Raw genomic sequence first — 17,170 nt, 5'->3', positions numbered from 1 at the left:
ATTAATTGTTTGTGTTTTTTGAATATACTTTACTGGGGAATGTAACATTGCATATATATAGGATAACAATATTATCACCTTTAATGACGCTTTTGGCTAGCAACAATGACGCTAGAGAGAAGAGAAGATCACAACTGCTCTAAAGCTTTGAGATGTAACAATGGAGGTAATGAAGCCAAATGCTTGTGTTTTATTTTTATTTTTATGAATCTAACGACATCTATTTCTTTTCATTAAAAGAAAGCTAGCTGCGTTGTTGTTTGGGTGGCATTACGACTGGGCATGATGGGGGAAGGGCTAAGGTTTGGTACCTGACGCTCGGAAATGAGGAAAGAGCCGACTGAAGGGAAAGGTCGGAGATGTGGAAGGAAGGAGGGCGAGCTTGAAAGACTAGCAAGGAAGGACGGTGGGACACTAAGGGTCAACCGATGATTGATCGGTCGGCCACGAATTTGTTTAATGAGGTTATTCAGTGGACTACTTTGTGGAACACGTTCAAGCATGAGTTTGAGACTGAAAAGAATATGCTTGGTGGATTCTCGAGTGATGAAGCGCTCCGGCTGACCTAGAAGCCGTGGCCGAGGTAGAAAAGGCAGTGTGTGAAGGGTGGTCGTGAAGTTTCCTAAAGGCGTTTTTAGAAGGTTTCCTAAAGGCAAAGGCGGTTGGGTGTAGGAATCGTGTGGAAGATGTGGAAAGAAGGTCGAAATAGATTAAGAAAGGCAGATTTGTATGAGCGAGAGTTACTTATTCGTGAGAGAGGTGTGCCTCAGAGGACTCAACAACAGCAGTCTCGGTCTGTTCGCCCGGTGGAGAGAGAAAGGTCGGCTGTCTCGCGCTGATCTCCAATTCGAGCTGGGTCGAGAGGTCCGCGTCAGTCCGTCTTGGATAAGTTGGGAAATCGAGATATGCCGAATGATAGAAACCCTCCTAACGAGCCTAGAAATAGGCGTGAGTGAAGGTATGAAGACGTTTAGAGACAGGTTGATGAACACTCAGTTCATGAGAGTAGTGGAGAATCCCCGGCCAGTTGAGGACGGAGGCTGGATGAGGTCATCGCGTTGGCCAGGTAGATCCAGGATCTACAAGATCAAGTGAACGGAAGGACATGCAATGCTCAGTCTTTTCTAAAGACCTGTCCATTTTCTCAAGAGATCATGGCTTATAGGACCCCGACAAAGTTCAAGTTACCCGGGAATTTGACATATGATGGGACGGGCGACCCCAAGGAGCATTTGATCAGTTTCCTAGCTCATATACAAATCCATTGAGCTGAAGGTCCTTTGATGTGCAAGGATTTCCTGACTACATTAGTCGGTGCAGCGCAAATGTGGTGCATGAAATTGCCCGATCATTCAGTGAGCAATTTCGAGCAGTCGGCCGAGTTCTTCCTGACCAATTATGCTGCTAACCTCTGACCCAAGAAGAACTTTATGTATTTATTGGGATCAAGCATGACCCGAATGAGCCATTACGATCGTTCTTAGCTCGGTGGCAAAAGGAAGTCTAGGAGGTTGACGACCTAGAAGATGACACGTTCTTAATCTTGTTCATGGAGAACTTGAGGTTGGGAAAGCTGTGTACCAACCTCCATACTGAATGGCCAACCTCGTATGCTCATGTCATCCAAAGAGCTAATCGACATGCTGACGCGGAGGACGCGATCAAGCAAAAAAGAATCCAAGAAGGAGGATCGTGGATGTCACGATCGTTGGTCACCAAAACAACGGCCTTGGGCCCCAGTAGGTCCCTCATGTGATCGAGCATTTCAGGGCTAGTGGTTGAAGTGAACCGGACTGGAAATTTAAGGCCTCGTTGCAACCCGAGGCACGAACAAGGTTGGCCCATGGGGATATTTCGGCCGCAGCCATGGCTGGGTGAAAGGGTATTTCTTCTGGAGCATTGGCCGGAAGTTCAGCCGGGGCGTCGTTAGAAGCCATCGGTCGGGAAGTAGAGGCAGAAGGGTTTTTAGTAACCCTAGTGTGAGGGCGAGAAGAAGAAGAAGCCATTAGAAAAATAGGAAAAGAAGAGAGCAGAAAGGGCCTACTTGAGGGTTTTCGAAACTGACGCCGGGGAAGAGAAAAGGAAGGTAGCAACGGGAAAAAGGGCGCAATGCAGGGAAGAAAAGGTGAAAACATGATAGAAAACAGATGGCGAAGACTGAAGGAAGACGACGGAAATGGTAAAAATACTTTGACTGTAGTGGAAGGGGGTAAAAGGGAAGGGTATTTAGGAGGAAGGAGATGAGGATGCGTGGGTTCAATCGGACGGTCGAGCGAAGGACGCGATGATTGATTGACGGTTAGCAAAGGTTAGGGTGTGAAAGCATTAAATGCTCATACGGCAGTTCAGAAAGGTAAAGATGAAAGCGGGAATTCCGAAAAGATTGATGATTGGAAAAGGCGAAGATGGAAAGTTATCAAACACAACGAAGACTCAACGATCAGTACCCGACTTACAGAGTCGGACTTGTTGAGTCAGCGAGGGAAGACCTTGGAGGTCGGACCAAGAATCCCTTGAAAAAGGGAAGGCCGATCGAAGCTCGGCCAAGTCCTTAGACCAAAGGCCTGAGGGACTGGCAGGACGTTTGGCTTTAAGAGTCGACTGTCGTTCACTTCAAGCCGGATAACCGCTCTGAAAAGAGTCGGACCTCACATCTAGGGCGTGCGAGGTACACCCTAAAGCTAAAGTTCGGGAGGCTGTGTTGAAACCCTTGAAGAAAGGGAAAGGTCAGTCCTAATCCAGTCGACCAAAGGTCTGAGGGACTAGCCCATCCTTAAGTTTGAGAGGGCAGAAGGCCTTGGGGTAGTTCTTTAAGGATGAGGAAGGTGACTCCGTTATGAGTCGGCCTGACTGTCAAAGGCATGCAAAGACAAGCACCAGCAAAACCTACTATTTCATTCATAGGCCAAAGAAGGTAGATCATTTACATTCAAAAGAAAGGGCTGATATGGCACCCTTTCAACCAAAAATCGGGACTACTTTAAACTAAGCCCCTATCCTACTTAGTAGATGGAGGAGCAAGTTCAGTGGAGACGGTCTGAGTTGCTAGAGCCAGTGCTGGGGCAAAGTCACGGTACTCCTCCCAAGAGAGGGCAATGACCGGTGGAGCACCCTTGGGAGTGTCGCGGTTAATCATGTCGTAGATGCCCTTGAAGAAGTACTGAGTATTAGGGCCCGAAATTGGCTCCTCTGCTGGTGCAAGTTTAGGAGGAGCTGGCTCTTCTTCCTTACACATTGGGTCATTGGGGACGAGAACACAGTCGTCTTCTTCCGAGGCGGAATGCCGACGGGCTAGGTTGGGTCATCGCCGGGTTGGAGGCCATGAGACCTTAAGCGCTCTTTCCGTTTAGCCATGCGTGCCTTAGCAGCACGTCGGGCCTGTTCAGCAAGTCGAGGAGAGGATCGCCGGCGAGCTGGAGCAGAAACATTTCGTTTGAGTCCCATAGCTATTGAAGTAAGAATGGAATGTGGGAAGGTGAGCAAATACGGAAATGGCGACGCTATTTATAGAGGGAGAGCTGCTGTAACACCCCACTTTTTCCACTTAAGAAAATACAGGTAAATTTTTTTTAAAATACAATTCGAATACATTAGCGGAAGCCTTCAACTACTAACAAAAGGAAAAAAGGGTGTTATGCCATGTTTAAGTATCTCATACTCAAACGCACAGGCAAAAACTACTTACTACCGATTACTATTACAATATGAATTCTAATGGATTTAATTACAACCTTTACAAAAATTTAACGCAAATCACTCTCATGCCAATGCTCCAAATCATGCAATCATCACCTGGAAAAACAAAGTCAGCACGACGGCTGGTAAGACTTACTCCACCCTGTAAATCATTTTGCACATAACACATAACACATAGGAGCATATAATACCACATTAACCCCTTAAACATTTTATTATCATCAATATCAATAATCTTTAACCAATTAAAATATAACTTGAGGAAATCACACATCCAAGAATATATATAAATATCCACAAAATTCCTAAGACATCAAGGCATTGCCTATCCATAACCTCCATAACCAAAATCATCCAATCACTCTTTCCTCAACATTCATCATTTCCTCAAGATATATTTCATAATATCACCAGTACTCAAAATCTCTTTAAACAATACTATATTCACCAAAGAGATTTATAATCCTTAAATAATCACCAAAGAATTTCCAACTCATGATAATGACCAAATATAATTTCCAGTTGTATAATAATAACCAAAGAGATATTTCCAATCTCTCAAAATAGATTACAAAGAGAGAATTCCAATCTCTCTAAATAACCACCAAATATAGAGAGTATCCAAAACTCTCACAATAACCAAGTAAAATTTCCAAATAATTAATCACACTTTTCATATGTCCAATAGTAGTTATTATATACAGTGTCAAGGAGGAATGGATCCAAATGGAAAGTTTCAACAACTTCCAAACCAATACCAAACCAATCGGACGAATCTACGAACCGATGACCAAAACCAAATCCAAACCAACCGGACGAATCTACGAACCGGTGGCCAAAACCAAATAGAGAGAACTCAGCTCTCACAATAATAATAGTAACCAAAAAGGAGAATTTGAAACGTCCAAGTATCACCATCCTCTCGAGACAGAATATATAAATTACCAAATCTTTCAAATTTCACACCTTACATCAAAAGCCTTTACACCCAAGTAATTTATTCAAATTTACACTTATATCTATAACCGAAATAACTTTATTCTTAACCTTGCACCAATTTGCACGCCACTTACAACATAAAATCTTCCCAAATAATTCAATTCTGTAACTACAACTATTTAGGTACATATATTATTAGATTACTATTTACAAGTACTGAAGCACACATACAGTGTATAACTCATGCACGTACTAATTAATATACAACTTCAGTGTATATTACAAATTATATATATATATATATATATATATATATATATATATATATATATATACAAATTAAATAAACAACACACGACACACAGTTCACGCATTCATTTCAAATTGTAATTTCCAATTACATACACATACACTACCCAATATTCATAGGTTCGAATATATATATGCATATACAAATTCCATAGTACATAAATTCATTTAAATCTAAATCATATAATAAGCATATATATACAATAGTCATATGTGGCATGTGAGATTTAGTAATATACGAATCACATGTAAATCTACTTAATTCAACATAAAGATTATAATTACATGCTTTCATATACATTCAAACAAGTATATATCGAATACAATTATCACAAAGATCATGAGTCACATAACAATTATTCAAGAATAATAACGAAATAGATTTTTGAGAGAAATGATTTTCACGTAAGCACTTAAGAAAAGATTTTTGTTTCATATGGGGTAAAAATAATTTAGATGAACATAAATATTACTTCTAAGAGCCAAAGCAAAATAATCTACTGCACACCATAATCCCTAAAGTCGATACTTTTGCTTGCTAGATAAATCATTGAAGAAGAAGACTTGATACGTTGAAAGGAGAGAGAATCGTATACATATACTGACATACGGTAGAGAGAAACCAGGCAACAAAAATAATTGTATGCATTTGTATTATATATATACACGCATGCCAAGATCACATTTCAATATGAGGTCTAATGTATATAATTAATATATATAATTATTGCAATGGAAATGTACGTAACAGCAATCCAATAAATTATAAAAATGCTAAGATTATGGGAAAACGTGCATGTAATTGGAATTAGGATATTAATATATATATATATATATATATATATATCTTACCTATTAGAAAAATATATTACTACCAAAGGCAAGATTATGTAATATATCATATATGTATAAATATTTATACTAGCAAGAATTATGTTATATAGTCTATGTGTATGCTAATTACGATTAGGAATAGAATTCATACATATATAGAAAACCGTGTATATATTCTATATATTAGAAATAATAATTAAAATGATAGTGATTGCTAATTGTTAACAATTAAGAGGAATACACATGCATATATATATTTACTTATACGCAAAACGTATAGTAACATGAATTTAGGAAAAATGAATGTACCAACATAAATATAATAAGGCTAGTCTCAAGTGATTTTGGGTTACATAAAATACTATAATAATAAACTAGTATAGTTATGAATCATATAGTAAAATAATTTATTTAAAATCATATTTATATAGCAAAGTAGCTCACTTAAAAAAAAATATAACAAATATTCAAATAATCCGGGGTATCACAGCTGCCTCGAAAGCGACGTTCTGAAGTTGCACCCGAGTGAATATAGTTAAGGCGACGTGACAGTGTCAGAAGCTCGATGTCCCGTAAAAGATAAGGATCGAAGGTAGTTAATGCGACAGACTTGGTCAGTGATGGAACGTGAAGAAGATAAAATCAAAATGTGAAAGCTTGGGCGTGGACGAGTGACGACCATGAAAGAAGAAAGCTCGAAACCCAATTGCAAGTACTTTTCCGAATTTTGCTTCGCGTAACTCGGGAAAGTAAGGGACTGGGTGGGGTGGGGGGAGTAAAAAACTTTCCCTAAGAAGGCGAAAGCGGAAGAGGATGGGTTGATGATAAAAGCTGAGTTATCAATACTTTTCCGAGTCGTGCTTCGCGTCACTCGGGAAAGTGAAAGACTGGGGAGAAAAATTCTCTAGGGAAAATGAGGGACTAGATGATGGCAGAAGGGCTAAGGCTGGGTACCTGACGCTTGGAAATGAGGAAAGAGCCGACCGAAGGGAAATGCCGGAGATGCGGAAGGAAGGAGGGCGAGCTTGAAAGACTCAGAAGGAAGGGCGGTGGGACACCGACGGTCGACCCATGATCGATCGGTTGGCCATGAATTTGTTTAATGAGGTTATTCAGTGGACAACTTTGTGGAACACGTTCAAGGATGAGTTTGAGACTGAAAAGAATATGCTTGGTGGATTCTCGAGTTATGAAGCGGTCCGGCCGACCTAGAAAGCATGGCTAAGGTAGAAAAGGCCGTGTGTGAAGGGCTGTCGTGAAGTTTCCTAATAGCGCTTTTAGAAGGTTTCCTAAAGGCAAAGGCGATTGGGTGTAGGAATCGTGCGGAAGATTTGGAAAGAAGGTTAAAATAGATTAAGAAAGTATCCAAATGTAATAAGGAAAGAAATCCTAATTCATATATGCTAGTTTAGGGTTACAAGAGGGAGAAATCCCTCCTAACTTGTATAAATAGGTGTCTAAGGCCTTGAGAAAGGCTAAGCAATAAGCAATTCGTAATACAAAGAGGGCTGAAACACTACTCTAATTTCATACTAAACACTTAATCTATTTTCCGGTGGTGTTGGCTTGACGATCGATTCATAATACAAAGATGGCCCAAACTTCATGACCAGTTGAGCTGCCCATGCGAACATGTATCTCACTTTCTTATTTGTATTTTATACAATAAATTGGAAGTATCTTGTTCTTCAAGAATAAGCCAAAAGAAATAAAAATAAATAAATAAATGCACCAAAGTCCAAAGTCCAAAGTGGGTGGAGAAACACACGGCCATTCACCACATTCCAAAACTCCAACATCAAATTCTCCCTCCACCTTCGCGCCTCGTCTCTCTTTCGCCTCCGTCTCCGCCGCCCATAAATTTCACCATTTTCTATTCTCTGCCGCCGGCCAACATGCCTACTTTCACAGCCATCGCTCTAGAGAATCTTATCGAGCCTCGCGTTCGAGATACCTATAAATCGCCTTTCGGTTTCCAGAAATTTCAAACCTCCAAATCGCAGCAGGCGTATTATGCCAATAAGAGCATCGCTAACGGTGGCGCGTATTATGGTGCTCGGAGGGAGGAAGTGGATGATTCCAAGCCTCCGTCTGCCAATCATGTTTACATTTCTCCGGCTCTCTATATAACTCCGGCACCAGCTCCGATCCCCGAGCTTTCCTCCTCACCGCTCTCGCCGTCTCCGTATGTCGTTAATCACAAGCGGCGTGGAGGAGAACGTCACGTGGACGGGAAAATCGATGGATTTCAGGTTCCGGAAGTGCGCGAATGTGGTGAGGAGGAGAAGGCTGGGATTGAATTGAATTATCATGGTGAAAATGAGCAGGAAAAGGAGGACTTGGTGAAGGATAAAATTGGCGGGCATACGGAGGTGGACGGAGATGGAATCGAGGAATTCGAGGGCGCAGGTGAGGAGTTTTTTGATCCGGCGTTTGATATGTTGAGTGTCGGAAGTCCTCATGAGGTAAGAGGATTTGGTTGCAGCAGTATGTCTGTTCAATCACTTCAATGGGAATTTTTCGATGCAGATGAAGGTAAATTTTGCTTCTTCCTTTGAAATATCACCGTATTCGTGTTGATTAATTTGTCTTTTTATTTACTTTTTGTGGTATTCAAATTATTGGCATGTTTATTTGTGCTTTGTCAATTTAATCCATATACTGATGCTGTATTATGCAAATTCTTTTTGTTTGTCTTTTTATCAAATTATTTGAAAATTACTGGATATATGCTTGGTTCTCTTGTGAATTGCAGTTTGGTATTAGCTGAAAATTTGATACCATAAGACTATGAGTTTTGTTTAGCAGTGAAATTTTAGCTAAGTCAGCATTTCCTGCTGAAAAGTACTGTAAATGTTTTATTTTCCATTATCCTGATAGATTTTGTTATCTCATAAAAATTGCAATAAGGTGAGTACAATTTCAGTGTTTATAAGGTCTGGCCACCTGGTTTAGATCTCAATCTTTCCTTTTTTAGTTGCTCAAGTGAATAGATCGAAGTAATTTCTTATTGCTATGCAAAAATGAAAACTAAAGGAAGATATTATCATTGATCTTACTATTACTCTTGAGTCTTGGCTAAATTTTTCTTCAAAGGCAATTGGTTAAATAGATTGCAAAAGGAGCATCTTTAGATTCATCTCCCATGATTTATCCCTAATTATTATTATTATTAAGATAATAAATTAGTCATTTATTAATTAAATAAAAGGAAAATTTAAAAGTAATACATATTATAAAAGGAAATTTGCTGACAAAGCAAATAAACATGACAGATCAACTAAAAAAATGGCACATTAATGATAACCTACTATAGCAGGTAATAATAATGTAAAATGGACTCAATTGCATTTTTTTTTTAGCAAGTTCAAGGGTCTAATTGGAGTTTTTTAAGTTTAGAGGCTTAATTGTACTGTTGTATCTAATTCGAGGACTTATTTGACCATTTTTCGTAATTGTTATCTACAGAATGGTTCACTGAAGAGCCTGCTTCAAATGTATCCCTCCATGATACTAATATTGCATCAGAACTTCACTCCTTAAGGCTCGAGCTCCTTGAAGAAACAAAAAAGCGAAAGGCTGCGGAAGATGGTCTAATTGTGATGCGTAGCCAGTGGCTTAAAATCCGTGACATTTTATCTCAGGAAGGATTAACATTTCCTTCACCCTCAGATGTCATTTCTGGTATGGAGCTTGAGCATGGCTCAATTGAGCAGCTTACTCAGGAATTAGCTGTTACTAGATTTGTTGCTAAGGCAATAGGAAAAGGTCAAGCACGTGCTGAAGCTGAACTTGCTTCAGAGGCAATCCTTGAAACAAAAAACCAGGAGATCTCTCGGCTGAAGGACAGATTACAATATTATGAAGCAGTTAATCATGAGATGTCTCTGAGGAACCAGGAAATCATTGGTGTGCTTTTCTTCTCTTCTTCTCTTGTCTTATTGCTCATCTGGTTTGCTGTTTTATGTTTTTCTCTGTGCGAGAGAGAGTGAGAGAAGCATGAGTAGGGGAAACATAGTGAAATTAAATTTTTATTATGAATTTAAGATGATATACGCACATGATTCTTTAATACTATAAACACTATCTTTTGGACCTGATTTATTTACGGCTTTTAAAATATGCAGATGCTGCACGGAAACAACGCCAGCGGAAGAGGACTCTACAGAAGTGGTTATGGAGTTTCATTGGATTTTCTGCTGCCATTGGAGTTTCTATGGCAGCCTACACATACCTGCCACAAGCAAGTACTCACCAACCACCATCGAGTGATACTTCTGATTCAAGCTCCTCATAACCTGTATAGTTGATATACTCAGCCAAGTTGCCGACTCTTGGTTCTCAAGAAGTCAAGAGGCTCACAGCCGGTGTAGTTTGCGTACATAACATTGCATTATTGAGGCAATATGGCAGTTTTGATCTGTTAATAATGATTGGCTATTGGCTACCATAACTTTTCATTCAATTTGTTGATACTACATGATCTAATGCACTTCTGCTAACCTGACAGCTTATTGTCATGTTTGTAATCAATTTTCTGGCATTGGAAGTTCTTGAATAAAACATGTGTTAGGTACTTCCTCTATTTTGCTTAAAATTTAACTACAGCATTGCAGTATAAATTGTAAGCTTCCCATCATCTATTCTAAGTTCTATAGTATAGTTGTAGCAGTTGGACAAGAGTCTAAAATTCTTGTTGGAGGGTGTCTTAGTGATAGCTTTGTGCCTCGTTCTCATTCAATAAAATCATTTTATCTTTCTTTTCTTTTTTTCTTGTTCTTTACTCTAACAAATTGGTCCGACCTGTTGTTGGATGACAAACACACTAATGGATTCTCGTGTAGAGGTGTTAGAGCAGAAGGGTGTTAGAGAAGAATTAGGAAGAAGGGTGTTAGAGAAGAATTAGGAAGAGATACGTATCAACACAGTATACTCTATTGTGTTGTTGATTTTACAAATGAAGGGCATATTTTATGTTTCTTCTTTCTTTGAGTTTACAAGGCACTGCATTGACCATTTTCCATGATCTTTGAGCTCTCATCAATCTCATGGAGTAAAAAAAGACATCATTCCAGTTCTCAATTGTTGTAATTTGGCACAAGAAATACTCAATTATCAGCTTAAGATTGTAAGCTCTTGATACGCACTCAAGAGAATGGGTTGTTTATTCACGCAAAAAAAAAAAAAAAAAAAAAAAAGGAATTAACACGACATCAAATCATGCAAATCAAACAGTCAACACACAAATCAGGGGAGAAGCTTAAATCATAGAGAAGAATTGAACTACCGTGTGTTCTATTGTATTGTTGATTTTACAAATGAAGGGCATATTTTATGTTTCTTCTTTCTTTGAGTTTACAGGGCACTGCATTGACCATTTTCCATGATCTTTGAGCTCTCATCAATCTCATGGAGTAAAAATATGACATCATTTAGTTCCCAATTGTTGTAATATGGCACAAGGAATACTCAATTACCAGCTTAAGATTGTAAGCTTTTGATATGTACCCAAGGGAAATGGGTTGTTTATTCACGAAAAAAAAAAAAAAAAAAAAGGGAATCAACACAGTAGGAAATTTAGACAGCAAATCAAACAGTCAACACACAAATCAGGGGAGAAACTTAAATCATGGAACCTGTCACGGAATAAATCAGCTCCTCAATTCTCTCATTGTACTATATTATATTTTCTGCATTGCAGTATAAATTGTAACTTTCCCATCATTTATTCTAAGTTCTATAGTATAGTTGTAGCAGCTGGACAAGAGTCTAAAACTCTTGTTGGAGGATGTCGTGGTGATAGCTTTGTGCCTCACTCTCATTCAATAAAATAATTTTATCTTTCTTTTCTTTTTCCTTGTTCTTTACCCTAACAAATTGGTCCGACATGTCGCTGGATGACAAACACACTAATGGATTCTCGTGTAGAAGCGTTAGAGAAGAATTAGGAAGAGATACGTATCGAATTAACAACTTAAATAGCAAGTTTGCAACAATGGAAACCTCCATTGCTAAGTTTACATCAATGGAAACTTACATGGCTAAGATATCCAATCTTTTGGCCCTTACTCTCCCAAACAAAAGACAAGACAACGCTAGTGCTTCCTCTACGACACCTCTAACAAGTTTATCCAGACATCACTTCACTCTTCTTTGGTAAAATCGAGATCCCTACATTTGATGGCACAAACCCAATAGGATGGTTGGCACGAGCATAACGATTCTTCACAATTCACCTCACCCATGAGGACTTGAAAGTCCACACGGTGTTTACTAGCATGGAAAGACCAGCACTCCATTGGCTCTAGTGGCTGCAGCAGCAACATCCCACGCTCACATGGAGACAATTCACAGCAGAAATAACAATAACAACAAAGAGAAAAATTAATGTAATAGTTATTAGCTTCATTATTTGTGGATTTTAATAGTGTATTTTATAAGGGATAGTGTTTTCCCTAAGAATTTATTTTTGGATTGAGGTTTATTATTTCAATTTGGATTAGCCTTGCATTCAGCCTATGATAGGTTAGATGTGGCGGTAGCATCCCTATTCAGTTTAATTTTGTAAAGCTTCTGCAATGATCTTAGTGAATTATTAAGAAAGAAAAAAAAATTTAAGCAAAAGTTGATCTTAATTTGGTGTTGAAAAATGGGGGTGTTACAAATTTGGTGGCGAATTAACTAGCCCACCTATTGAATAGCTAGCCGCTCTCCGGCAGATTGTCACCATCAATGAATATGCAAATATATTCATAGCACGCGTTGCCCAGATTCCAGGTCTCGCTCCTCACATTCAATTGGAACTTTTCCTTAATGGATTAAAGCTCGCGATCCGAGTGCATCTTCAACCGAACGACATGATAGACTTGTGCACGGCGGTGAAGGTTGCTTGGGCTGTGGAATGCGAGTTAGAGTTTCTCGCTATGGGTTCGAATATATCTGCAGAATATTATGGAAGGAGACGGTCACGCTGATTTTTTAAGAAGTCTTCAATTACTACAATTAGAGGTGTTAAACAATAGAATACCTATCTAGAAAACTCAACGAAGTATTCGTATATATGTTCTGTGTATATGTACAAGAGAGTAGAGCTATTTATACTAGTGTAGAACTAACCCTAGCCACAGGTTCCTAACACTAAAATCTAGGGCTAAGAGTAAATCTCTCAACTAACCCTTATATCTCTAACACCCCCCTAAAGTTGGAGCAAGATTTCAATATGCCCAACTTGTTACATATGTGTCACATGAACCATAGGACTCCACATCTAGAACCATAAGTCTTGAACCACTTGAACCTTCGAACCATGTTGTGCCAAGTCAGTCCACAATGCACCTTGTCGCACCAACAAACTTCCACAAAGATACAAATCAGGCCAAACACCACAACCGCAGCGCACCTGCCTCTCACACCCCACACCCTTATCACCCCTGCTTAACACCGCAGCGCACCGGTCTCTCACTCCACAAACCCTTATCGCTGCTGCCTAACACCAGTATTTTCCCATTTTCTTGTTGCGTGCCCACAAACTAGTTCCCCTTGAACCATTCTTCAGTCGTCGGCCTTCCACAATAGTCACGACATATGCCAGGTCCACACCACCCCTGGCACCTATGCTACCCATCACCGCAACACCCATGTACAAGGACTGCCTCCAACTCTCACACCTTGGCACTAGTCTAAATATAATACTAACCTCATATTAAATTAACTTAAACAAGCTAGAAAAATACGATAAACCAAACATAAACTTTCAAGACTTATTGACGAGATAAACCAAACAACTCAAAACAAAAACCTACTGCCTAATTATTTATAAACTCCTATCCCAGCAACCACACCATAAACCTACTGCCCAATCACTCCCATTTTCAACACTCCAACATTGACAACACTAGTATTTCATCATCTACAACCATAGCAGCCGACGGCCATCACCAACCACTGTCCACTGCTGGAAATCTTCGCCAGCTACCACTACCGCTACTGCCAGGAGCATTTTGTTGCGCCGAAAATGAAAGAGAGAGAGATGAAGCTTCAAAAGCTGATCAAGACTCGCACAAGTGACACTATCAGGAAATGAACTCATCAAAACGAGACGAACGAGACAAATTTCTGCTGGAAACCTCGCTGGAAATGGCCCATATGCGCCGGCGCGTGGTCGCCGGAGCTCTGGTCGACGAAGGCACGTGGCGGCTCTGTTTGCCGCGAAACTTCTGCCGGTTGCTCGCCTCCTTGCGCCGATCAATGCCAGTAGGCTCTGATACCATGTTAAACAATATAATACCTATCTAGAAAACTCAACTAAGTATTCGTATATATGTTATGTGTATATATACAGGAGAGTAGAGCTATTTATACTAGTGTAGAACTAACCCTAGCCAAAGGTTCCTAACACTAAAACCTAGGGCTAAGAGTAGATCTCTCAATTAACCCTTATATCTCTAACAAGAGGAACTACTGGACTCTTAAAATAAAGCCCCAAACCACTCTTTTTCAACTGTTCACCATCAGTCCAGATTAGTTTCAGCCCATCCCCACCACTTAGGAAAAAATTCCAGTAGCTCCTTCACCTCTTAGTCTCGATCTCCTCTTCTTCCTCACAACTCCGGTTCGTCTTTCGCAAAGAAAGTAGCTCGCCATTATACAAATTGAGAGTTCTTGATATGCGAGCAAAATGGCTTTGTTTTCATTTCCAACAACCTTACAACCTATTGCATGTTTGTCCAAATAAATCTCTCCGAACATTAATCATTGCAGAAGACGAAGCAGGTGGTGATGGGGTCATACCTGATCATGTAGCAGAAGAAGACTTATCTGGGAGTGTTGTTCCCATCTTGTTACTTGACCTTCCCTTATCTGCACTAGGTGGTACGACAATCCAAAAGCAATAAAGTTCTAGGGGAAGATTAGCGCCAATGATATCCTTACAATGGTTTACATTGGGGCAAGTCATAATTTTATTTCTTGCAACTTGGTCACTCATGTCGAACAACAACTAGAACCAATGTCAAAGTTCTTCGATTGGAGGATGGTCGTCACACTGAGTCAGATGGTAAATATTTTCAACTGCTAATTAATTTGGTACATCTTACAATGCCACTGGATTGCTTCGTATTTCCCCTTGGCAGAGTGGATGTTATTCTGGTTATTGCGTGACGGAGAAATTAGGCGACATGAAGGCGAATTGGGCGAAATTAACGATGGATTTCAAAACTGATGATAAACATATTCACTTGGTGGGTGACCCATCTCTGTCTCGATTGCCAATCTCCTTTAGTTCACTAGAAAAATTGGAGGTAGTTGACTATTGTTGTTGGTTATGAAAAAGTTCGGCCTCACCAATTCCATATTACAGTGCAAGCGAAATTTCTGCCCAACAACACTCTCAATTAAGCGCACTATTGCAGCACCACCATCAAACCTTTGGCAACCTTAATGGCTTGCTTCCAATTCGAACAAATGATCACCAAATTGTTTTGCAGGCAGACTTCTCTCCAATAAATGTGAAATCGTATCGTTATGAACATAATAAAAAAGATGAGATTGAAAAATTGGTGGGGGAGATGCTGGTTGCATGAATCATTCAACCAAGTTCAAGCCCGTTTTCAAGTCTGGGTTTATTGGTCAAGAAAATGGATGGCAGTTGGAGATTTTGTATGGATTATCGGGAACTCAACAAAGTTACCATGCCCCCAAACAAGTACCATATTCCAATCATACAGGAGATGTTAGATGAATTGCACGGGGCTTGGTACTTTTCTAAAATTGATCTTCGTTCGGGGTACTAGCAAATACGAGTTGTTCAACAAGATGTGCCCAAAATAGCGTTCTGAACGCACTGGCTATTATGAATTCTTAATAATACTATTTGGGTTAACCAATGCACCGGCTACTTTCCAAGCTATAATGAATGACATCTTCCGACCATATCTTCGCCAATTTCTACTAGCTTTCTTCGACGACATTCTGGTGTATAATACAACTTGGGAGGAACATGTAAAACATTTGACAATAGTATTGGGGACACATCAAGATCACCAATTGAAGACTAATGCAAAGAAATATCAGTTTGGTCAAACTGCTATTGAATACTTGGGCCATATTATTTCTCAGTTTGGGATTGCAATGGACCCATCTAAGGTCTCTAGTGTTTTCCGTTGGCCTGTACCAAAAACTTTCAAAGTTGTTTGGTGATTCTTAGGTCTTATAGGCTATTACCGAAGGTTCATTAAAGATTACGGGAAAATAGCACGACCCCTCATGACCCTTCTAAAGAAAGACGCGGCAAAAAAATTTATTTGGCCAGTGGCTGCGCAAAAGGCGTTTGATAACCTCAAAACTGTAGTAATCACATCTCTTTTTTTGGCAACACCATATTTCTCTCAACCATTCATTATTGAATGCGATGTATCAAGGACAAGGATTGGCATGGTTTTACTCCAAGGTCATCAGCCAATAGCATTTTTTAGTAAAGAATTCTCTAGTTAAACATTGGCGAAACCTACTTACGAAAAAATATTAATGGTCATTCTGCTGGCAATTCAACATTGGAGCGCATAACCACCTATCTCAACAAAATTGGGTGGCCAAACTCTTGGGGTATGACTATGAAGTTGTGTGCAAGCCCGAGTGGTTAAATAATGCAATAGATGCTTTGTCTCGACAGAATGGGGAACTTGAATTGTCGGGAGTATCTTTACTAATGTCGATAGGTTAGGTTGAATTGGGTACATCCATTGCCAATGACTCTAACTTAAGTTATATTGTACAACAGTTTCGCAACGACCCGACAAACCGACCTCCTTTTCAACTTTTTCAAGGTTGTTTATTTTATAAACGACGCATCTTTCTACCAGCCACATCACCTTGGATCCCACACCTCTTGTAAGAATTTCACTCCATGCCGATGGGAGGCACTCCAGAGCTTATCGCACTTACCGCCAAATAGCTGCTAGCATTTATTGGAAAGGTATGATGAAGCGAACGCAACAATTTGTGGCAGAATGTCTGGTGTGTTAGAAGAATAAATATGACACAATGGCACTAGCTGGCCTCCTCCAGGCTCTTCTTATCCTAAAAGCTATTTGGGAGGATATTACACTGGATTTTATCACCGGATTGCCATACTCCTACGGTGTTGATTGCATTTGGGTGGTCATAGATTACATCACTAAATATGCCCATTTCATAGGACTAAAACACAAATTTCAACGCCAAGTCTCTTGCTAGCATATTTGCAAAAGAAATAGTTTGCTTACATGGGGTGGTCAATAGTAAGTGATCAAGACTCAACTTTTCAAAGTACTTTTTGGACATAATTTTTTTATGCCTGGGGCACCAAGTCACGAATGAGTACTGCCTACCACCCTCAAACAGATGGACAGTCTGA

The 17,170-nt window shown here is 39.7% G+C and overlaps 1 protein-coding gene across 1 annotated transcript; it reads left to right on the top strand.

Moving 5' to 3' along the window:
* Positions 1-7,528: 7,528 nt before the first annotated feature.
* Positions 7,529-10,537, top strand: LOC116006116. The gene is made up of 3 exons (XM_031246394.1): positions 7,529-8,313; positions 9,247-9,687; positions 9,906-10,537. Exons 1-3 carry the CDS (start codon positions 7,674-7,676, stop codon positions 10,073-10,075), a joined length of 1,251 nt encoding a protein of 416 aa, XP_031102254.1. The 5' UTR covers positions 7,529-7,673; the 3' UTR covers positions 10,076-10,537.
* Positions 10,538-17,170: the final 6,633 nt, after the last annotated feature.

This window comes from Ipomoea triloba, chromosome 15, assembly GCF_003576645.1.
Source record: "Ipomoea triloba cultivar NCNSP0323 chromosome 15, ASM357664v1".
NCBI lineage: Eukaryota > Viridiplantae > Streptophyta > Magnoliopsida > Solanales > Convolvulaceae > Ipomoea > Ipomoea triloba.
This window is presented reverse-complemented; position numbering and strand designations above follow the sequence as displayed.